This window comes from Buteo buteo, chromosome 12 (assembly GCF_964188355.1).
Source record: "Buteo buteo chromosome 12, bButBut1.hap1.1, whole genome shotgun sequence".
NCBI classification, from domain to species: domain Eukaryota; kingdom Metazoa; phylum Chordata; class Aves; order Accipitriformes; family Accipitridae; genus Buteo; species Buteo buteo.
In genome coordinates this window covers 20,440,442-20,464,451 of record NC_134182.1, presented here as the reverse complement: position 1 = coordinate 20,464,451, position 24,010 = coordinate 20,440,442, and the positions used below count along the sequence as shown (strand labels likewise).

Genomic DNA, 24,010 nt, shown 5'->3' with positions numbered 1-24,010 from the left:
ACATGTAAAAGTACACACAATGCTTCTTTATTAGTCATAACAATTGTTTTACCAAGTATGATTACCTCCCACTTTTAGCCTTATTTTTGCACGGTGGGGTAAGACAACACTAGTACAGTCACAAAACTCAACTTCCCCCATTCAGAGCATAAACCCAAAAGCATAATTATGCTCTGGCACAACAATGTTTTGATAATGTCAAGTTGTATTCTGTACCCCATTCCATCTGTGTGTGCATCACATGCTAAAGCTCAGAGTGCTTCTGATTACAGTATGGTGCTTTGACTAATTTTAATATCTTGAAATTGCACGGTAAGCACCATCTACCACTTTTTATAATTTAGGAAACAATGTTGGTTTACCATGCACACTTGGCATAGTATTTAAACTTTTAAGGATCTTTTCAGACTACATTCTGATCAATGGTTATAAATAATTTCCAGACAACAAAGATATTAGTTTGAATGAAAAGCTCTGGAGGATTATTATATCAGAAAGAAGACAGTGGGGACATTGCAAACCAGTGACAGCCTCCTATACTGTGGCCTTGTAGCTATTAGGAGGATTTCCAGATGGAAGTCTAAATTTGCACAACTTGAGGCATCTGTCAAAACTTCCTCAGAAAGATGTTCCAAAATGATAGCAAAATGATTTATTTTATAGTGCTATAAAGTTACTGTATAATATGATAATAGATTTCTATAGAACATTCTCTATATTAGTGAAATCTTTACATTTCATAGCCCTAACTTGCATCTTGGAGTGGAAAAGCTCTGTTAAATTATCCATAATGACTGAAAGAAGGCTGAGAAAAGGTTTTGTTTTCTTTATAAACAAAGAATCTTTCCATTTGACTTAATGGATGGAATTTGTAGCTGACTAGGAAACCTGTAGGATGGGATCAGCGTTTTTTATACTGTTTTTAACTCAGGCCCTTTCCTGCGTTAACTATGCTGTCATTAACATAAGAGAGCCTTACACATTGAATGCTTTCATTTATGAAGTTCCTGTTACTGGCAAACAATGAAGTTAAAGCTTTCTTTGCTTAATTAATACCATCTCATTAATTTGTGTAACATAAATTAAAAAAGACTTAAAATATTTTGGAAAACAAATGACAATTTTAAAAATCAAGTTTCCTATGATTATATCTGTCTCTAGGGCTTAGATGTAAAGAAATCTAAAATAATCTCAAAAACTTTAGAGACATTTAAAAATTAATCATGATGACGTAAAAAAATATATGAGGATACATACGTTCTATGACAATACATTAGCAGAATATAGTGATACTACTTCAGCATGAAGAGAAGACTATACAGCTGTCCTAGTTTCAGCTGGGATAGAGTTAACTGTCTTCCTAGTAGCTAGTACGGTGCTATGTTTTGAGTTCAGTATGTGAAGAATGTTGATAACACTGATGTTTTCAGTTGTTGCTAAGTAGTGTTTAGACTAATGTCAAGGATTTTTCAGCTTCTGATGCCCAGCCAGTGAGAAAGCTGGAGGGGCACAAGAAGTTGGCACAGGACACAGCCAGGGCACCTGACCCAAAGTGGCCAACAGGGTATTCCATATGATGGGACGTCCCATCTAGTATAGGAACTGGGAAGGGGCGACAGGGAATCGCCGCTCGGGGACTAGCTGGTTGTTGGTCGGCGAGTGGTGAGCAATTGCCCTGTGCATCATTTGTACATTCCAATCCTTTCATTATTGCTGTTGTCATTTTATTAGTGTTATCATTATCATTATTAGTTTCTTCTTTTCTGTTCTATTAAACCGTTCTTATCTCAACCCATGAGTTTTACTTCTTTTTTCCCGATTTTCTCCACCCATCCCACTGGATGGGGGGAGTGAGTGAGCGGCTGTGTGGCACTTAGTTGCTGGCTGGGGTTAAACCACGACAACAGCCAATAATAAATTTAGGAAAAGGCTAACAGAGAAAAGCAGCAAGCATGCATCTTGGAGTCTGTCCAGAAGAACAGAATAAACTAATGGATAGCTAATCTTTCTGTAAAGTTGCAAGGAGCTTTAGATTTTAAGAAAGAATGACCAAGATCATCATTTTTTATATCATCCAAAAAAAATTATCTTTCAGAATTATAGCTCCCTGAATACCAAATCAGAAGACAAAGTCAACACTAATTCAAGAGGCAAGGTTATAAAGTTATTCAGCCACCGGCACAGCTTTCAATAGCACAGATTTGATTTTCTATTCAAGTATAGACCTAGAGCATAATCTCCTTAGCTTGTGAGACATGACAGAACTATGAATAAGTATTGGTGCAGACTGTTCTGACATCATATTGTGGTGGGAAATCCTTCCCACTGTCTCCAACAAATTCTACACACAAGACAAGAAAAACATGTTTTGCTTGTTCTACACTTTATGGACGTATAAGTGTATTGATACTGACCGAGAGACTGTTGCACATTTAGGAGTTAGTGATCCACATAACAGTTAACCTGTGCAGGCACAGCCTGTGCTGTGCTGCACAGACAGTGTGGCATTCAGGCCTGTGTCGTGCTGCACAGACTCCTTGGCTGCAGGATAAATTCAGCCAGGACATTGTAACAGAAGACCCTGCAGGCAGCTCCCACTTGATCATCACATCACCTGTGTGGCCTTGCCTTTATCAAAAAATGCCACAATAAGTTCTCATGAGAACATCTTTTAGAAATGGAGCTGTTTTCTTGTAAGGAAATTATATAACTTAATAGCTCAAATGAGCAAAGGGGAGAGATTCTCTCCATGGACAGGATCTGTGCTGTTCTGCGCAGTGCGCCGCAGGGCAATCCATTCAGGCTCCGTCCAGTGCTGCACAAACACAGGGTGCCCAGCATCTGATGGGATGTTTGACTTACTTGCCATCTATATTCCTTTTATTCTGTCTTACTAAAGTAATTACCTTATTAAACCATTTGTTGTCAGGCCTTTCTTACCAAGATCTAGAAATAGCCCTGCACTGGCTCTCTCTCCCCCCTCACCCCACTGTGCAGAGCAAAGAGTCAGAACTGAAACAATGAGATTGGTGGTTCATGTACAAACAAAACATATAAGATCTGTTAGAATTTGCAGGCAACTGCCATAATCTCACTCAGAAAAAAATACTTGTTACCTAATACTTTGGTATTCAAAAGTAAAGTTGCCTTGAACAGCACAGCAATAATCTGAACTGAGTTAATTTACTCACCCAATGCCTTTAGAAAAGTGACCTTAGAAAAGTTTCACTGACTTCTTCCTACTGGTTTTCAGGAAACAAATTAACATAAAATCTGGATGGGAATGAACAATACATAATGTATACTGAAGTTATTTTACAGATTTAAAGTGTAATTTGTTTGAACTGTAATGAACAAAACATAATCTTTGAAGAAATGATTCAGAACAGTTTTCAGCTGTGTCCTCATTATAAAACAGAAAAGCTTAAGTTTACAAACCTTTGTATTCTCCTAATCTTTAGTATTCAGTAGTGACACACTGAATACTTCATTTTGAAAGAATGTATTCCATATGAACAGAGTAAGCTAATATTATTATTAGCCTTAGAAATTTTAAAACACTGGTAATTCTCAGAAAACTGAAAACAGTTCTTGAAGACCTACGGATGGTGGCCGGTTTCTAGATTACATAGTTGGTACAGCTGTTAAAAAGAAGAAGGGCTTACATTAACACTGTTGAGCCTTGGAGACAGGCAACAGGTTTATTTGCATAAAAAAAAAATCAAAAAATCAGACTGAATAAAATATATTTCCTATATGTTGAAAAGGATTCCTTTATTTTTTTTTTTCTTTCTTTGTTAAGTAGCACAGGAATTATTATACTAGTTGGTTTAGCTTTGCATGTCAGTAGTTTGGTAACTCTTAAAGCCCTTGGAGGGCAGTAGAGAAACAGAAGAGTATAAACTCATCTAAGGTAGTTAACCAATATTCAGTTATAGATTTTTTTTTTAAGTGAAAGTATTTTACACTGCCCTTATGGAACATAACAGTTCTGTGTGTTACTAATTTATATTGATTTAGGTATCATTGTTGATGTTTGAAGTTAATTGGGACTTACCTTAAAGTGTCTTCCTTTTTATGGTATTGAGTTCACTTAATATATATCTCAAATAAACTTCATCTGTCTGGAGCATAAGCTACTAATGAATTCTCAGAGGATTCAATATGAATTACCTGGTTATTTTGTTTTTTGTTTTTTTTTTAAAAAAAGCAACATCATACTAAATCTTATACTTTTCCCTATCAAAGAGGACTTTAAAGAATCTTCACACAAAAATGGGGAATCACTTATGCTGGCTGGAAGTTTAGATTACATTTTCCCCTGGCCACATCACTCCTGATTAATAGTTGTTTGAGCTTGCTGTGAAGTAGCTCTTCAACTACTGCAGTTTAAAGACTGACATTTTAACATAAAATTACATTAATTTTAGTTTGCCTTCACATGCAAGAGTGTCACCTGCCGTAGTTTGGACAGGTAAAGCAGTAACTTATTGGTTGTCCTGACTTAATCTATGACTAATGTTCTATAACCTCAGTCTTTATTTTTGTTTTATTGTTCAGCGCCAATAAAACTCTTACTTCTTAATAAATAATACAAACTAGTTAGGAAGAATGTGTACTGGTAGGTTATAACTAAAGTGAAAATGGTTTGATTCAGTATATAAATTATATAAAGTTATATAATTTAAGTATAAGTTATATAAATTACAAATGCACTGTACAACACAAAACCTGCTAGAGGAGAAAGCCTCCTGCATAACCACAGAGCAAATGAAGAGCTTCAGAAAAATTTTCCTAATTTGAACAGTCCTGCAATCTTTTATGAAAACAAGGGATAGCAGTAAGAATTCAAATAGTCTTCTACCAGCTATATTTTATAGCAATAGTTTTTACTTTTTACATGTTTGAAAACATTCATTATTTCCTTGTATAAACATGGAACACTCTACAGTTACAACCAGAATTAGATTGTCAATATTAAATTCAATTTTTGCTTTCTAGCAAGTAAGATTCTTCAAATGTATTTGCATCTGTATATGTTGTTTCAGCTACAGTGTCACAAAACTGCAACACTGTCAGCTTTGCATAAGCAAAACAAGTTACAATTGTAAACTAAGGCATATCGTATAAGAAGCATTAAGGTATATAAAATGATATTTTCTATGGGCTACATGTAATATCATTACAACTGAACATCCTGATAACTGGTTTTCTTTCTGTGAAAATAAAAGTTCAATGGGATTTCAAAACCAAATTTAGTTGATGTACAAATATCCGTACCTATTAGAAACATGATACATATTCATGTATACATATATAAATATATATGTATACATATCTCTACCTATGCATACATAAATAATTATGTAATTCTGTATATGAATCTATATAAGTATACATATAAACAGATATATAGATATATGAAATACATTCACACATTTGTGAGGAATTTATTTCCAGAAAACTAGTGATTTTCTGTGACAGCCTCTTCCATTGTCACCTGGCAGACTCTAATGAAAAGATTAAGCAGTATTAAGATAAAAATTTAATAGTTTACAGAATATACAAAGGATGCCTACACACAAAACCTTGACTTCAGGAGCTAAGATTCCAAAACTAATCATGCAATGATTAGATGCAATGGGCAATTTTTAAAATTTTTAGTAATTGCTTTGCCTTAAACTTCAAATACAATTTTAATATGTCATTTTTCAAGTACTATCAACAAGTCTGTTGTGCACTTTTCATAACTTCTATTACCTGAATGCCATCACTCTGTGTTTATTCCTTCCATTGAACTGATATTGTAAAGTCATTAACATAGAGTTTGCTATGGAGAAGAACATATCTTTGATTCAAATTACATCCCCTTCTTTTGCAGGAATATGGATAACAATACTGTTCCAAAACAATCTGCATACTTTACAAGGCTAATTATCTTTTGCTTACTCTTCTAAAATGGCACATTTCTTCAACACTTTTCTTCTCTATCTTATATACTTGGGAGTGCATCAGCACAGACTGCTAATATCTACCCAAGCATAGAAAACCTGCATTTGGCTTTGTATGGTGCTCAAAACCTTGATGATCCACTGTGAAGTTCAACAGGAAATTATGCATAATATGACCCTTTTAAAGTACAAAACCCGTAAGTTCTCTTTAATATTCTCATTAAATACATGCTTTCAAACAAACTTGAGGAAGTTAGATTATTCTGTATTTTGCTTACTACCACTAAAATCTAAGAAGGTCTTAAGCACATAAAATTCTCAGAAAAATGAAATATATATTAGGTAATAAACATCTGATATATTTTAAAATATGTGATTACTATTTACTTATATGTAACTACTGCTTACTTTGTAATTTACAAAAATTAACCAAGTAACTAAAATGTAGTTAATCATGCAACTACCCTTTCCTGCAATTTGTACTCCCTTTTTAGCTCAGAATGACACTATATATATTTTTAAATTTTGAACCCCTAAATTACTACCTTAAAAAAATAAACACAAATATTTCATTAATTAAATACTTTTATACAATGCTATATATGAGTGGTGAAGGTATAGTTTTAGTGTACAGTACATATTTTTTTGACAAATGATGCACTGGAAAAAATAATGACCCTGTATAGTAAAACCATTAAGCACTCATTAAGATTAGTTACTCTGCAGAGAAAAATTTATTATCTCACTAAAACCCATCCTGGAATAGTATACACTATATAAGTTACAGGTAATTATGATTATCCTAGTGTGCTTTATCCCTAATTCACAACTAAATTATCTGTCAACTTTTACTTTTTTAAAATAGACTAATACATAACAGGAGTTATTCTTTAGCTTAATTGAATCACCATACGTAAACAAATTTTGAGATTCTAAAATTCATGATTATTAGTAAATGTTCAGAACCTAGTTTTAAAAAGTGACATATTTTATAGGGCATATGACTGCCAAATAACTGTTTCAAATAAAGTTGCAATTAAATTAATCAAATTCAATTTAGTTCAATTGAATAAATTCAATTTAATAAAATGAATAAATGGAATGAGTTCAAATAAAATATTGGAAATAATAAATGAAATTAATCATTTAATAAAGTTGAATAACTTAATAGCATTAACTTTTATAAGCTGACTAAAAGTGTAACAGCCTGGTTTTTTACACACAACTGTGAAGAAAATCTGCACGTGTAAAAATGGGCACAAAAATTAAATTCGTATTGAAATTAGTCTCTGATTTAAAATTTTACTCTGCATAGCACAGGAAGCAGATAAATCAAATTAAATTCCTAAACTTTGCCCTAAAAGACATCAGTAAATACAGACAGTCCTTATAGCACCAATGTGTCATAAAGTAATAAAATTTTGTTCCATTTTACAGATGAAGAAAGTGAAGCAATTAGACCAACTTACAGCCCATTCTCATACTTTGACTTTGAGTTTGTCTGCTGCCTTCCTTATCTCTAGACTTGCTTGTTTTACAAAGATTAGTCTTGAAAGTTTTTTGTAGATATGTGTCCTAGATACCACATATTGTGCAGAAAACTAAAGCTATATTTTAACATAACCTGGAAGATGTATTTTTTTAAATAAATAAAATGGGCTTAATATGTTAAAAACATAATTAGCTATTTTCATATGAAATTCTATTGATTTTCTGTTATTGCTGAGTTATTTTAAGAATAACACAGACTATAAACTGTTTTTTCAGAAGAAACTTAGAAACTGGGATTTGGATTTCCTATAAATTATAAGATCTTTAATTTCACCATACTTACGTCTCATGACCTACAAACCTTTATTTACTACCCTTCTCCAAGTATTAGTAGGTGCTAGTGTCTTGTCAATGAAAACTATTATAACAATCATCTATTCTGAAGTAAGTATATTGTCCTTTGGAGTTCCTTGTGGCCTTTTCTATCAGTTACTTACCTTATTTCATAATTGCTTATTCTAGAAAAATAATTATCCTTGAAGGAAAAGGTCCAAGTAGAAGCAGGGAGTTTTTCTCCCTACTGTTGCAAGGAAATACTGCCTGCTACATATGTCTCTGCCACACACACATACGTGCATACCATATAGAGACAGGCTGTCATGAGAAAAACAAGTATACCTTATCTTTTGTTTTCAGTGGCTGCAATAGATCTCTTCTGCATAATATCAATATACATTTTTAGTACTTCCACCTTCAGTTACTCCCATCTAGTTTCCCTAGCCTCTATATATACACAATAAGAGAAAATTTAAGACAGTGCTGATAAAATTGAGAAAATAAAGTACTTTGAGTTAACTAACACTGAGATTAGTAGCACAGTTTCAAAAAAGTCCCCAAACAATGCAACACGGCATATGAAAATGATTTCTGCTGGTTTTGATGATTCTCTGTATTTTTATTACTTACGGCAAGTCTTCCAGCCTGGAGGCCTCATGTCTTGGGTCCAGCAGATCATAACCACATTCATTGTAGATTTCTAAGTAGGAAACATGAGTTGTATACACTTTACTGCTATCCTGGATAAGAAAAGAAAAAAAAATAAAAGAAAAAAAGGAAGAGCTATTAAGAGAAGTCAGAGCTAGATCAGAGGATAAATTTATCACTACAGCTTTTATGTTGCTTTGTCACTCTGTTGCTTTTTCTTTTCCTGGGTATGGTTTACCTTTTCAATTTGTGACACTTTTATGTTTTCTATTACCATATGTATAAAGGCTCAAGAAGCAAAAGGAAAAAAATAACAAAAAAACCCCAACCAAAACACACACAAAAACCCCTAAACCAAAAATCCCCCAAACCCCACCATGCCCATAAGTTTAGTCTGGGATTTTTTATTGGTTCCTTATATCTAGAAAAGTCTGTATACACTTAGAACATGGCAGCCTGCTTACAGAACCATGCAACATGCATTTTTCTCTTTTATGAAAAAAAAAAGAACGTTATTATAAAGAGGTAAACCCTCATATTATGAATAGAAAGACTATGCTTAAAAAAAACCCCACAAACCAACAACAATAAAAACAAATCAAAGATTTACTTAATTTAGAAACATCAGTGACATACTGCTTTCCACTCTCTTTATCATAACATTTAAGCACTGTATATGATGTCAGCTGTAATCCTAAATTTTTGTATAATACATTGCCAATATGTAACTTAACACAACTTGGTTTTGCAGACAGAATTTTCTCCTGCTCCAAAGCCAAATCCAAACAACATAAACCTCAAAATAATGGGCTATGATTCCCAAAATATAAGAAAATCAGTCACTTCTTTTCAGCAGATGAAGTCACTGTGAAAGCACTGATATCACACTCACAGTAGCAGCTTAATAATCCAATCCGCTACAGTTGTTTTGCAAAATACTTTGAGATATGAACTTGTCATTTTCATTGAATAGTTATTTGCCATGGTTTTTTTTATTTATAATGACAGTTCACTGTTTCAAGGGACAGCATTTAAAAAGATACACTGCAGATGGATGGAAAAAATATAGTAAGGAATTGTTCAAACAGGAAGCTGTGGAAATAGGAGAATTTCTGACCAATAAATTAAAAGGAGATGTTCTTAAAAACAAAGGACTTGATTTGCTTCTCATTTGGGGTAAAATGTTTTGCTTCCTTGGTTTCAAATTGCAGTGTCTCAGTGCAAGTAAGAGCTTCAAAAGTTTTGTATTTTGTGTTCCTGAATTCATTTTCTCCTGTTCTATCCTACTTAGGGTTAAGAGGCAGATGACTCTTCTCCACTACATCAGCACTTTCCAAAGCACAGTTGTAGATAAAAAGAAATGAAACAAGGGAAATGTGTGAAAAGAAAGGCAGGTGGAAAGATAAAACACCGAGATGCTTTAAGATGCACCAAGAAAGAAAATGTACGAAACAAACCCCAATATTTGGAAGAAGGCAGATAGAAATATCTCTAGAAGTATAACTTAAGCAGAGCTTTTGACCCAAAACCAAGTCCAAAAATGTAAGCAGAAACATTCTTATTTTTGTAGAAATTATGTGTTGAAAAGATGACAGATAAACTAGTTATTTTTCATCTGATTTTGTTTTTATTACATAATAAGCACTAGAAAGTAATGTTGGTGTGTTGACACTGTATGTTGCTGGCAATTGCAAGATCAACTCGTTCACTTTCCACCACAAAAGTCCTCCATGGGGTCATGTGAGTGCAGCAGAAGGTCTAAGACAACATCATCACGTGGCTGGTTTGGTTTTGGTTTTTTTTTTTTCATTTCCATTCCCACAAGAGCAAGCTTTTGTGCACCTGCAATATGCTGTGTACATTTACCTGCCAAAGCCATACTCTGAAAGTGCCAAGGTAATTACTTAATATTGTTAACCCTTACTCAGACAGGGCATGTTCATGTGACTGAGACATATACCCTTATGAGTAAGAATTGGTACCCTGTATTAGATGAATGTCAGAGTATAAAAGTACAATGTAAGGATTGATGTTAACATCAAATAATATTTAAATTTTTTTAACTAAATAGCTTTGTTTAAATGTGAAGATTAATCTTAAATGAGTCATAGGCCTGGTGGAGTAAATGAAGAGAAAAAACATATATTACAGCAGACTCCTCTCTTCCTCTCTTCACTTTTGCTTCCTATAGTCACAAAAACACCAGGATGATTGACTGTGTTCACCCATATCAGTATTACAGACACTAAAAGAAAATGAAATATCTTGTAAACATAACGAACAATAATCAGTGTGCTTACTCTGGTGCACCCTTTCACTTATTCACTGATTTCATTGCATACAAATGTCAAATTGAAATAATTCTACAATATTTTGGTTATAACCTAATACATACACACACACACACACACACCCCCCCCATCCTCCTTTAGAAAAAAGTTCTTATACCTGGAATGCCAACCACTAAATGATCAGCTAGTTATTGTTGTTTCTCACAGTCCCCTTATATGTGGCAAAAAATAGGATATGTTACTGAAGGTTTCTTTCTGAACTGCAGGCTGGAGGTCAGTCAGAAGACTTATGATTTGGAATTACTAACTTAAAATTAACTTATCTATTCAATTAGAAATGTTGTTGTTGACATCTTATTTGAGTTTCTGAAGCATTTCAGGTGACAATTATCCTTTACTTTTTAGAAAAATTAATGTAAGGATATAATAAGAAATATTTCAGGTGTGGTAAGACTTTTAAAGAGGGTTTTTTTATAATTTGTATTTATTCTGTTTCTGTCATTAGATGTTGAGACATTACAGTGTACTTGTAGTATTTTAAAAGTCACTATTGCCTTCTGTAAAACTGAATTGATGCCATGTTTTCTGTACACAAAATGAATAAGCTGCCAAATTAAGTTTTGGCTGTCTTTTGGGGGGGCACAGTAGATCCAGAAGAACCGTTCAGTAAAATTGCAGTCAGCTTTCTCCTTCTCCCAAATTCTACCAATTCTTTTTCTGCCAGGCATGATGGCTTTTTTTTTTTTTGCACAAGAAGCAACAACACTTTTTTTTTTTTATTCAAAGTAAAAGAGTAAAAGACTTCAAATTCAGTAGGGTACAATGATCTGTAAATCAGCTTGATTAATTTGTAACTGCAACAACTACACTTATGAATTCTGCAAGGTATTCTTCTTTTTATAATGACAAAACTATTTTAATACTTTGTATTGTTCCCCCCCCCTACTTCTGCAGGTCACAGCTAGAGTTGTTGAAATATACTATTCATTTTTACATCATTGGATTCACCTAAAAAGTTTATAGCTCTTTGCTTTAGGTTAGTTACCACACTGGAGTGATGTGTTTTGCCCTATAAGTTATGCCAAATTCAGTATTCAAACAGCAGGTGCATTGAGCTATCAGTGACAGGAAAATCTTCTCTGCAGTATTTAAAAAAATGAACAGAAAAACATTAAGAAATAACCGGAACAGAACTGTAAGACTCAGAATACTATAAGATGAGGAAAAAGGGAAGAGACAGAGAAATCATACTGGGCAGTATTTACTACTGCCCAAATTTTTGGTGAAGCCAAATCAATATTTATATGGGTGTAATGAAAATTTCTCGAATAAAAGTTTCAGATGGAAAGCACATGCAAAACTGGTTTTCAGAATACAGCTTACTACCTTTGAAAATGTTTTTCTAGTCACTGTTAAATAGCGTTTAGGTACTGATACTGTTTTAAAAACAGACCAAAGGATTATTTATTTTTTCTTTTTTTTCATTTTGGAAATAACACAATAGGAGTAATTAATAACAGTAAATTATTATTGTTGTTGTTGTTGTTGCTGCTGCTGCTGTTGTTGTTGTTGTTATTTTGTGACATTTTATTATTTACACCTTTACCTGTTCATATGTTATACATGTGTAATTATGTTAAGAAATGTGCCTAAGGATGTTTCTATCCAACTATATTCAGTGAATCAGGCATTTATTACTAATACCATATACACATAAAAACTTTCCATACAAGTGCATAACTGGAGTTAAAAGGAAAACAGCAGAGAAGGAAAATTAATATGAATATCTATTTCCTTTCAAATACTTAAAGTATTTGCATTACTGACTTTAAAAATTGCTTTTCATCATAATTAGATGTATTTAGTATTATCATTCTATAATATTTTCTAGCTAATAAGTAACATTAGGTAAAATAAAGGCATTAGGTAAAATAAATAGCTGAATATTTAAAAATGCTTAATATTAATTTTACTGTTTTATGGTTGGGTTTGGGGTTTTTTTGAGCATCAGTCAAGCACAAAGAAATTAGGTAACTTATGAAGAGTGTGTAAGTAATGCTCCATCTTTTTTACAACACTTCGTTTACAGAGGAATCAGAGCAATTTTTGTACGTGGTGAGTGTAAGGCCATGCACACAATATAAAACCAGAGTGGAGCTAATATAAGTGTTAAGACAAGGAGAACCAGCTATGTGATCTGAACGTATGTTGCACCAACTAAAAATAGCATGGTTTTTAAAACTACAAAAAACCCTCCAGTGATCTCCATTATTTTCAGTCCACTGCAACAAACCGGGTAACCAAAACTATTACCAATGTATTCTTGCATAAGGTAACATGTCAAGTTAGGTATTTTCTTCAGTATTAATTTTAGGGCTTCCTCTAACACTACTATAAAAACAGCCTTTTGCAATATAGTTAAGTATTTGTAAACCAGATATTAAAAATAAACATAAAACAATGTCCCATACCTTCTGCAATTGATCAAAAATATAAGATAGAGTCCTGGGAATGATGCCTCGATCACTGTAACGTTCTGCTCCTCCTGTGATGGTAAAAGTTTTGCCACTGCCTGTCTGACCATATGCAAAGATAGTACCATTATACCCTGCCAAAACACTATATAATAAAAAAAGGGGAGATAATCAATATACAAGACATGACATTTTCTATCACCAACTTTGTACAGAACCAAAGTATAATTAACAGTAATTCTTCATGACATAGCAGCTGTCTTCAGTAATACAAGAATACACTTCAAGATATGTACTCTAGATTCAGTGGAATTTAAACTATCTAGAACTAAAGGCCTTTTTGATGCCTTGACTTACCCCGTTATTCAAAATCATCATTAGTTGCTCATATTTATTACTATTTAATTTACCTTTGTATACTTTTTTCTTTGGCTGATGATTTTTTGCAAGGATGATATTTAGTCTCTTAAAAGAATGTAGATGTCAGGAATTGTGACCGCTGACACATTACAGCCAAAGAATCCAGAAATATTTCACATATGACTTAATTGCAAACAGAGAAGACTATATTGTGGTTAGAAACTCATGTAAGGATACAGTTATACCACAGGGTTTTTTTATTCTGAGAATACTACTATACTAAACTATCAGACTGTTCCTAGCTTAAGATAAGGGTAGGCAGGAGAGCCTGTGCTTATATTAGTGCAGTAAAATCCTCATTTACTATGAAAACACACAGAACCACATTGATAAAAGCAAACTTTTCCATTAGAACTCTGTTTGAACAAGTTTCTGTGGAACAGAAATAGTAGCTATGCAATGGCATAGGTTGAAATGACATTCAGACTCAGTCAGCTTTTTTCACACCTCTTCTACTTGCAGAAATACCTAACGAAAGTCTAGTTCAAATACCTTTCTCTAATTCACCACACTCTCACCATTAACTTCCACCTGATTTCCACCAAACAGTAGATAAGCTTAATGACAGTGGCACAGCTGCACGCTGTGGAGGAAACATGGGTCTCGGCTGCAGCTGACATACAACTCAGGACCCATGGCTGACTAAACAGAATTTAAGTCGTGACTCAAAATATTTCAAGATTTTTGGTCCTGATTTTGTTCTAAAGGAGGGAGCTTTTAATGCAATGAACAAAAACCAGTCCCATAAATTATCAGTACTGACGGATAAGTCAGTACAATTTGAAGGAACTATTTTTACATGCAAATATAGCAATTTTTTTTCCTATTAATATATGGCAAAATTTCTTACAGTATTTATGAAGACAGAGTCATATTTTTCCCAAGTGAGACCCCTTTGATGGGCTGATGTTTGAAATATAAATACAACATTTCATTTTCCCCTTGATATTAGAAGTAAAATTTCAGGTATCCAATGATTAAAATTTCTGTTGATACTCATAGCTGACTACCTTGCACTTCCCTTGTACAGCTCTGTCTCAAGAGATAAAAATACTAAAAATCTATTTCCACATTTCTAATTCCATTTCTTGTTAATTATTGTGAACTGCCCTGAGCTTGAAAAATATTTTAAGTGCTCTAAGATTTTATGCTTCACACTGACTGGCTATAAACAATGAGATAAAAATGATGGAGGACATATTTATTTTGAATTTTCTCTTGTCTGTAAAAGCAAACAAAAAACTGAATAAACTTATAAAAAATTACCAGAATCACAAATTAAATAGTGATGAAATCAGTTACTGACTGTAATATTCAGATGGCAAATCAAAGCAGAACTCATGAGAGTCTATAGTTGACAGAATATATGATAAAGATATCAGATTAGATTGTCATGCTTTTTTCTTTCCTTTCAGCAGCTGTCAGTTACAAAGTGTTTCCTGGATTCATCAATCTCAAAATTGTTCTACCACAATTCCAGCATCTCCTAACAAAGTATATGAAGGGAGAATTTGAAAACAAATAAAGTAATGAAGAAAGAATTATTTTCTTGACAAAACTTATCAGAAGAAAAATCTACTTTGGATTTCATTTACTATGTTTTTAAAGACCTACTAATTTTGCTAAAGAAAAGAAATGTTAAAATTATTCTTGTGTATTTTTTTTGTTGAAAAAGTGATAAATAAGCTTTTAAAAAATAAAAAGGGGCAAACAACCCTTGCATAAGAGGAAAAGAACCATGTATAGATAGCTGCTGGTGTGGTGCCATAAGAGATGTAATGGTTCTCCAACTTACTAAAATTTATTTAAAGACCTGAGTAGTTGCCAAATTGCTTATTTTAATTCATTACAGTAGGATATCAGAGACAAAACCAGAAACATGTAGAAAGGAACTACAGTGAACAACTGTTCCCAAAGACCAAAATGCTCAGAGTGTATAAAGATTTTAGATTCCAGATGTTAAAAATCAAAACAATTATTATAGTAAAACACCTCATTCATCTATCTTCGGAATTTCTAGTGCCCACTGTCACAGTATCTGAATGCTGAAGACAATAATGAGTTGTCAGAAGGTAGGGGGTGTCAAAAGAAGCTCAAAGATGGCAGATTCAAAACAAGCAAGGGGAGATGATTCTTCATGCAAAATGTAGTTAAGTTCTGAAACTCCTTGCAATGGGATGTTTTGGATGCTAAAAGTTCACACAGACTTCAGTAGAGACTGGACTAATTAATGAAAAAAAAAATTATCTCAGGGCTACTAAACACAGACAAATCAGAAAGTCCCTAAACTACAAACAACTAGAGGCTACCAGAGTACTTGGGGGAAGTAGCTCTACATGCTCACACATTTTTTTTCATTTCCCCACGCCCCGCAAGCATTGACTGTTAGACCCTGTGAGACATAACATACTGGGCTAGATGGAACTTTGGTCTGACCCAATACAGTTGCTCTTCTGTTTTTACATCTCTGCTCTTTGGCTCTTCTAGATGTAGCATTTTGGGTTGTTAAGTTTTCTTACTCCTTCTCTTCTTTAAAGTTGTTAAAGATATATAATTTCAATTACTGTGACATGGCTCCCACAGAAAGGTGTGCTTTGCAATGTGTCTAAAAAAGAGGTAAAGGTATGGCTGCAAACTATTAACCTGAGGTCCCTGTACTTCACAAAAAGCTGTTGATTAGGATCACCACACATGTAAACATCAGATAAAATGTAATATACCATACACTGTCAAAACACCTACAAAAGTCAGCGAGTTTTCTTTGTGTTACTTGATTCATATATTTCTTATATTTATTGCAGTACATCAGCACAGATCTGAACAATTTTCCAGAAAACATTGAAAGTTCAGAAAATGTGAACATATCTATGTCAATAATGTATTCTCACAGTCCAATGTAATTATAGGTAATATTAATATTGCATTGCTGAGATGCACTGTGAAAGTGCTCGTTATAATTCCACAGTTTAATTCCACTTTAAAATCCAAGATGAAAGTCAATCTTCTTTTTTATATATGTGTGCAGGTGTGTATAATTTTATATATATAATTGCATCCTGCCCATATTTACAGCACTCATTTCTTTCATTCAGAGTGTATTAAAACCAACAACCAAGCCAATTTAAGAAAAGCCTGCTTGAGTTGCTAAGGAAGCCTGTATGGAAAGAGGACTACCAATATCAGCCTAACTTCTGGCAAAGCCTTCTAAGAGTGAAGCACAACCCCATGAAGAAAGGATGAAGAATAAATTCCCTTTCTAAGAAGAAAACCAACTTTATAAAAGACAATGGACTAGGAGTTCAAGCAGGACTGATGGAGCTCCTTTGGTTTAGAAGCAAGCTGAAGACTATGATCTCACTTCCTGAAAAGAGGAGATGGGAAGATGCACTGAAAAGGAAAAGTCTCTACTGTATCAGCCTGTTCACAAAGAAACTTATGAACTAAACAGAACTAAAGCTTATGTGTACACATATATGTTTATGAAAGAACAAATTTCAAAACTGAAGATGTGTGACCACCAATCTGGGTATAATATTCTGAATATTAGCCAATATAAATTTTGAAGGTCTGTATGTAATAAAGTCTACATGGATTAAGTCACATAAAATCCATGCCTGATGTTACTAATTCACACTTCTTTTAAGGAACTTCTCTTGGAATCAGTGGGAATACAGGATGTTTTAGCAATGAGGCTTGTGGAAAAACTATTGTCATAGCAAATACTTGATAAAGATATACTTTGCTCTTTTTCCACTTCTAAGAACTTCAAGTTAAAAATAAATAACAAACTTTATCAATCTGATTTTAGTTCATTGTCCCAGTGACACTTGAAATGGTAACAATATAGGTAGGTGGACCAACACCTAATCAATCAATAAATCAATTAAACCAATATCTATTTACTAAATACTCGGGAATTTTTAAGATATGTCCTTACTGTTTTCAACCTAAGATGCACAACGCCTTTAGGAAAATAAAAACATAGAAAGGTTCGTAACCCTTTAGCCACACATAAAATTTTATTTAAAAAACAACGAACGACACTGCAGAATTACCCTTGACAAAGTGAAGGGTCTCTCCAATGCTAAGAGTTAGTACAGTGAGCAGAAAATATACACATTCTCCCTTTCATCACAAAATGTAATCACAACAAGCACCTAAAAAAGTTGGCAACACCAGATATGAGATGACAAGAAGAGAGTGTATTTTCTAAACAGTGTCTACCAAAAGGATCCTTGAAGATTCTCATCTGCAAATTAAAGCTGTCCCCAACAGTAGTGGAACAGATTCTCTACTAGGAAAGTCGGTAGAGAATCAGCAGCCCTTTTCTGCCTATTCTGAAAAATCTACTTTGCAAGATGTCAGTTCACCCAGGCAGTCTGCATCTTTGCTCTTCAGACTCTCTGAATAAAAATCCCAAACCTTTGTTCAACTTAGTATTTGAAAGTACACAGGTTGACATGGTTATTGATGGTAGTCTTGTGAAGACTTTAAAATATGCATACATAAAAATCATACACTAAAAGGATATTTTCAATCATGTCCCCTCAGTGTTACCAGAATATCCAGAAATTTGCATTTTTTTTTTCTCCCAGGAAACTGAGTTTTGGCATGGTTAAGGAGACGTGTTGTTGAATAAATTGTCTCTTTACTACTTCAAACAAAACACATCAAAGACACATAATCCAAGGAGAGGCTTTGCTGAAAAGACCTTTCATGAACTTATGCAATGTTGTATAGCTCCCTATTCAGAAGTTCATAGACTACTTCCAGACAGATCAGCTAAAAAGTTGCTGGAGAACTCTGTCTCCGGTATATTTTAGCAAAGTTACTCCTGCAACTTGTCAGAGCTCCTGGAGGGCCTTCTTTTTTTAATAATACCAAGCTCAGAACTATAAAGCCTGCTACAGAGAAAAATAAGTTTTTAAAATAAGATGACTAAAAATTGTCCAAATCTGTACATTTGTTTCACTGTGATAGAAAATTTGGAGAGTTCATTTTCCTTACATGCTAAAACATGCAGGCATATATTTGTAACACTTTGTGACAGACTTCTTTTAAAAAACATGTATGTCTATGTCACAATATATACTTATGTTCACTGTATGTAAAGGTGTGGTGGATGATAAATTTTAGTCTTGTTTTTAATCACAGTAAGAAAAGTCAATTTAAAGCAAAATATTGGTGAGGAAACATCATGATTACCTGCTAAGTATTCTGAATTCATCAACAAGTATTTATGTAATAAGCAGCTCTGTTTAGTAAAGTTGGTATCATTAAACAAGGTTTCCCTTGATGGAATTCAGAATAAAACAGAGGAGGAAAAAAACCCCAACAAACCAAAAATAAACAAAAATAAAGGAAATGTTCAGAAGCCAAAAAGAAAATGGTAACAGCTAATATTAATTTTAATGAATTAATAACATTAATTGAAGGCAAACAACTCCTAATCTGTGAATAAGTATTGTTTTATTACTGTCCTAAATCATCTTTATCCTTTTATTCTGCAGTAGAATTTCTAATCTAATTATATGCCCACTTCAAGATGATTTTAATATAGAAAAAGGTTAGATCTGTTCTTACATTTTACTCTAAGAACTGAATGTTTCTTTTCTTGTTAAGCACTGAAAAATTATTGCTGGTTTTTAGAAACACAACAGCTTGTGCTTGATCTTACAAAGATAATCAGCAACATTTTTTAAACACAAAGAAAGTATTGAATATGTGCTCTATATTGCATAGAATTGAAAGCACACCTTTTCCAAGTGAGAGGTAGAGGTAGTTTGGGCACACAACTGATTAAGGAGATTAATTAGATCACACTGCTATATAAACCTAACCATATATTATGACAGCAAAATAATTTAGCATGATGAGATCTGATAAACAAAAAAATTTCAAGTTTTACCTCCAAGCTATGACAGACTACCAAGAAATCTCCCACAATGACAATCTGTAAGACAGAAATTGCAATATCTTCAGTATTTGTCTAAACAAAATATTAAATAACCAGCAGGGATTTAGAAAACACACTGAGAAAGAGTTCTCCACCTGCACAGTATCATTAAGTAAGACCATGATCCAAATCTTATTCAAGTCAACAACCACCATTCCGATAATCTTACTGAGATTTAGGTGGCATCCAAAGCGTGAGACAATCTGATGCAGATTTTTTGCTGGTGTAAGTGTGTAAACACACTATGGTATTTAAACATATCTGCATGTATCAAAAGTACTTCTAGTACTTTATGAACTCCCAACATATATTCTACAAATTATTTTTTCCAATTAACTTGGTATACTCTTAATTTTAATACTTCTTTTGGAAAAGAGACATAATAAAACCACCAAGCTGAAGTAAATGTTCCTTAATTATTCCACTTTCACTACAACCTTAAAACTGCTTAATAACTCAAGTACTGTTACACAAATTCTAATGTAGTGATGCTTGCTCAAGAAAATAAGTTTTGGCTTTATGAAAATGAATTATAACATGCTTTCTATTCTGCCCTTCAGACTTTTTCAAACTGATGAAAAAAAAAAAATCAATCATTGATTAAAATAGCAAGGGTTCAATATTTTAAAAGTTCCCTTACCAGTCATAAGACAGTCATAAAAAAATCCTCAGAGTTCAAAGAAAAAAAATTGTTAATAAGAAATGGTCATTACATGTAAGGACTTTGCCAGTAACACTGAGGAAGAACAAACAAATGCTGTAACCCTGTACCTGCAACTACGATGGTCTGAAAGTATAAGAAAAAACAGGTATCGAGAGAGACGTAGCATCTTTTCTTCGACTCACTGATACAATTGGGGAAAACAAGACTAGGCTCAGGGCTTTAGTGGATTATTGGTTTCTTGGTTACATTAGAAAGACCCCACCTCTTCCCTTACAATATTGCTAAGCAAAAGCTGCCAGTACAACTTTGTATCAATTATCAGGCACAGAACAATTCTGTCTAGTATGGACTCATACATGAATGTAGTTAAAGGAGAGTGATGCCGTGTGGTTTTTTTCCCCTCAAATTTTCTTACTCAGTTATCAGTTAACTTCCACTTTCTAATTTATTCATGATTAGTGGCAATTTAAAAACATACACGGTGAGAAATTAACTTTTTGTTTAAAAATTCATTTTAGATCCCTATTTAAATAAATGTCTGTTACAGAGTTATATACTGGCTTTTTCAGTCACTCAACTGACTTGCTTCATGCACGAAAGATGTCTAATTCCTAAATATAGGCTGTGATACAGAAGTATAACACATGCAAACAATTCCACTTAGATTGACAGATATGTTTACAACTGCTTAATATTCCTCAAGTGAGAAATTCCTCAAGTGAGAGCTAGACAATTTATAGGTAGTTACTACAGTTTAAAATATCATTCAGTACTTTGTCCTTGAATATCTCTGAGACAATATAAATGGTGGTATAAAGCCCAGTGACAGTAGACAGAGGTTGAAAGCAGACTGAGGTTGTTTTATTGTGGTTGGTTTTTCTGACTACATTTTGTTTTTAATTTCTAGTGAAGATCATTTGTTCTATTTAAAGTTTATGAACACAGAACTTTTCATTTGTTTCTGTGCTCATCCTTAACGAGACTTCAGGGAGGCTTTTGCCTAAGTATAATGAAGAACTCTGCTTCCTCTGCTGCTACACCAGTTTTGCTGAATCAAACAGAACAGTTACCATCAAAATTTGCAAAAAAAAATAAAATAAAACAAACTGTCCCCCTTGAGTTCTGTTTCCAGTTTTGGACTCCCCAGTAGAAGGATGCTATAAAGAAACTGGAGTGAGCCTGACAGAACCAAGTTAATTTGGGCTGGAGCTCATCACACACAAGTGGAAGCCAAGGGAGCTGTTTTCTAACAACATGGAGAAGAGAAAGCTATATATGTACCTAACTACCACCTTCCATTATGCAACGGATTGTTACAGAGATGAACTCAAAACTCTTCTCAGAAGCTTACAATGGTGGGACAAGAGGGACTTGTGACAAGTTGCAAGAAGGGAAATTTCAAGTGGGTATAAGGAAAATTTTCTTCACAGTGAGAATAGTCAAGCCCTAGAACAGGTGCCCAGATGGGTTCTGGGATCCCCATCTTTGGGAATTTTCAATGCTCTGCTGGACAAGGGCCTGAGCAACCTGATCTAACCTTGAAGCTAGACCTGCTTTGCTCAGGAGTTTGGACCAGATGACCTACAGAGATCCCTTCTGACCTAATTATTCTAAATTGTTGGCAGTAAGCATAATTCGCATAGAATCAGCAGCAGCAGAAGGAAAAAGTAAACAGTCCTTATCAGTCCCTGAAAACATTCTACAAACTGCTACAAACTCTGCTTTACTTCAGACTAGTCTCAGTGCATCAGTTTTGTAACCACCAATGTGACAACCTTCCTCAGGGAACTCAGAGTGCTCTGATTCCTTTTGTGTTACTCCAAACTTCATTATGAAAAAGACAAAGAAATAGTAACAAACTTATTCTCAAGTTTTTGACATTGTCAGGTATTACAGATGTGACGGTCTGACAAATTATAGTCAATGTCTCAAACATTTGCTAAAGAACTTTGGTGGAGAAAATGGCCTCTGTAAAAACGCTGGAGTTTTGTGAACAGGACAATATGGCCGGAGGAGAGGGCCCCACAGAGGGTGGGACTGTGCTTCTCCAAAGCCACAATTCCTTATCTTAAGTGACCAGGAGAAGGAGCACAGCATATGCGCCTGGAGGAGGAGGCCCCATGGAAGATGGAACTGTGCTTCTATCTTAAGTGGTCATGCCAGCAGAAAAAGAGAGGTAACTCCGCAATGAACACCCCCACCGCACAGCTCACTGATGGATTCCAGAGAACCATTGGAATGGGAACTGCGCATGTCGAGACTGTCGACTAACACACTATGAAAGAAGGGAGAATGAGTTCTCAGTGCACGCCCTCCAGAATTGGATCTCTACGCTGGCTGGACCAATGCTGGACCCAGGACTGGTGAAACCCTTTTATTCTCTCTTTCTTTCTTTCTCTCTCTCCCTCTTTTCCTTTTCTCTTTTCCACAGTCCCTACACCTCATCCTTTTAAACATAAACCGTTAACCAAGTCTGATACTAGGAGTGGATCTAGCCGCGCCTGGGTTCCTCTTTGAGAAGGAGTCCAGAAAGCAAGGAGGTCTGCTCTGAACCTCGTGACTCAATGGGAGGGCTCTCCTTCTGATAACTTTCATGTTCCTTTTTCCATTTCTTTTTCTACACCCCCCTTCTTTTTTCAAACAGCGGCTTAATGACATGTTGCAAGGTTCATATTGATAAGTTCACTTGTACTTGGGCAAGGTTAGCTAGGTTAAATAAATGTTGATTGTTGTTTGAACTCCCCTTGTGTCATTTCACCTTAATTCTGACAAAGGAAATCCACGAACCTGAGTCGCTCCAACTTTGGGATGCGACAACAGACAATGTGGAAATCTTGTCTTAGCAATTGGTAAGTGAAGCCTATCCAGAACACCAAAAGCCATCACAGCAACGATGAGTATGAAGTCTAGGCAAAAAGATTTGCTTGCTCTGACACTTAATTCCTATTGCAAGACTTACTTCTCAGTCTTCAAAAGGATTAAAAAGATCACTTAAGTAATCTGTAATTTGTATTATTGTTTTGTTTTAAAATGAAAAATTCTAAAGTGAAAGGTTTTTACTAAGTTTATAATATGAATAAATAAAACATGTATAAATGTTTAAAGTAAAAAAAAGGCCTTATTAATTAAGGACTAAATTCTGTGACTGTTTATATGTAGATAAGAGAAAAACCTGGGAACACAAAACAAATTTCAGCTTTAAAAATTAATTAATTTGATTTTGTTAGTTTATTTCAGCTTCATATTATTATTTTAACTTGAGTTCTGACATCTTCATTTTAAATGACTAGTAACATAAAGGCATGTGGTTGGAAAAAATATTCAATAACTATTAAAATGCTAGACTAATGAAAAAAGCAAAACCCACCAATATCTTTGATCTTGGGATACTGTCAGCTCTCTCATCATCTCAGTTCTTGCTGACCTGAAATATTTTACCAATGTCCCTCACTTTCCTTCTTTCTATCTCAGAAAACCTCAATTCATAGTTATTTTATTTTTTTTAATTTTTTTAAAAAAATCAATACAGTCCTGGCAAAACCAGCCCCCAGACATGATATTTAAGATAAAAAGAAGGAAGAACTTCATTTGCAGGATCTGGAAAACAAGTTTTCATACAGGATTTGTCTTTACAGAGACTCAATATTTAGGTATCGTCTATCACTTGGAGCTCAGATTAAAGTTTATTTTAATTAAAATAAAAAAAGTATCTCAGTATGACATTTTTTCTTTATGCCTTTGGCAGATTTATGGAGCAAATCTCATTTGGTAATGCCTCT

General features: G+C 34.0%; 1 protein-coding gene across 1 annotated transcript in view; it reads right to left on the bottom strand.

Annotated features, from left to right (window-relative positions):
• Positions 1-24,010, bottom strand: part of KIF6 (kinesin family member 6) — a 202,269-nt gene that overhangs the window by 162,488 nt on the left and 15,771 nt on the right. Inside the window, exons 4-5 of the mRNA XM_075042931.1 lie at positions 13,189-13,336; positions 8,409-8,518 (exon numbers count right to left, since the gene is read on the bottom strand). Of these exons, the coding sequence (XP_074899032.1) occupies positions 8,409-8,518; positions 13,189-13,336 (258 nt within the window). The remainder of the gene's footprint in view (positions 1-8,408; positions 8,519-13,188; positions 13,337-24,010) is intronic.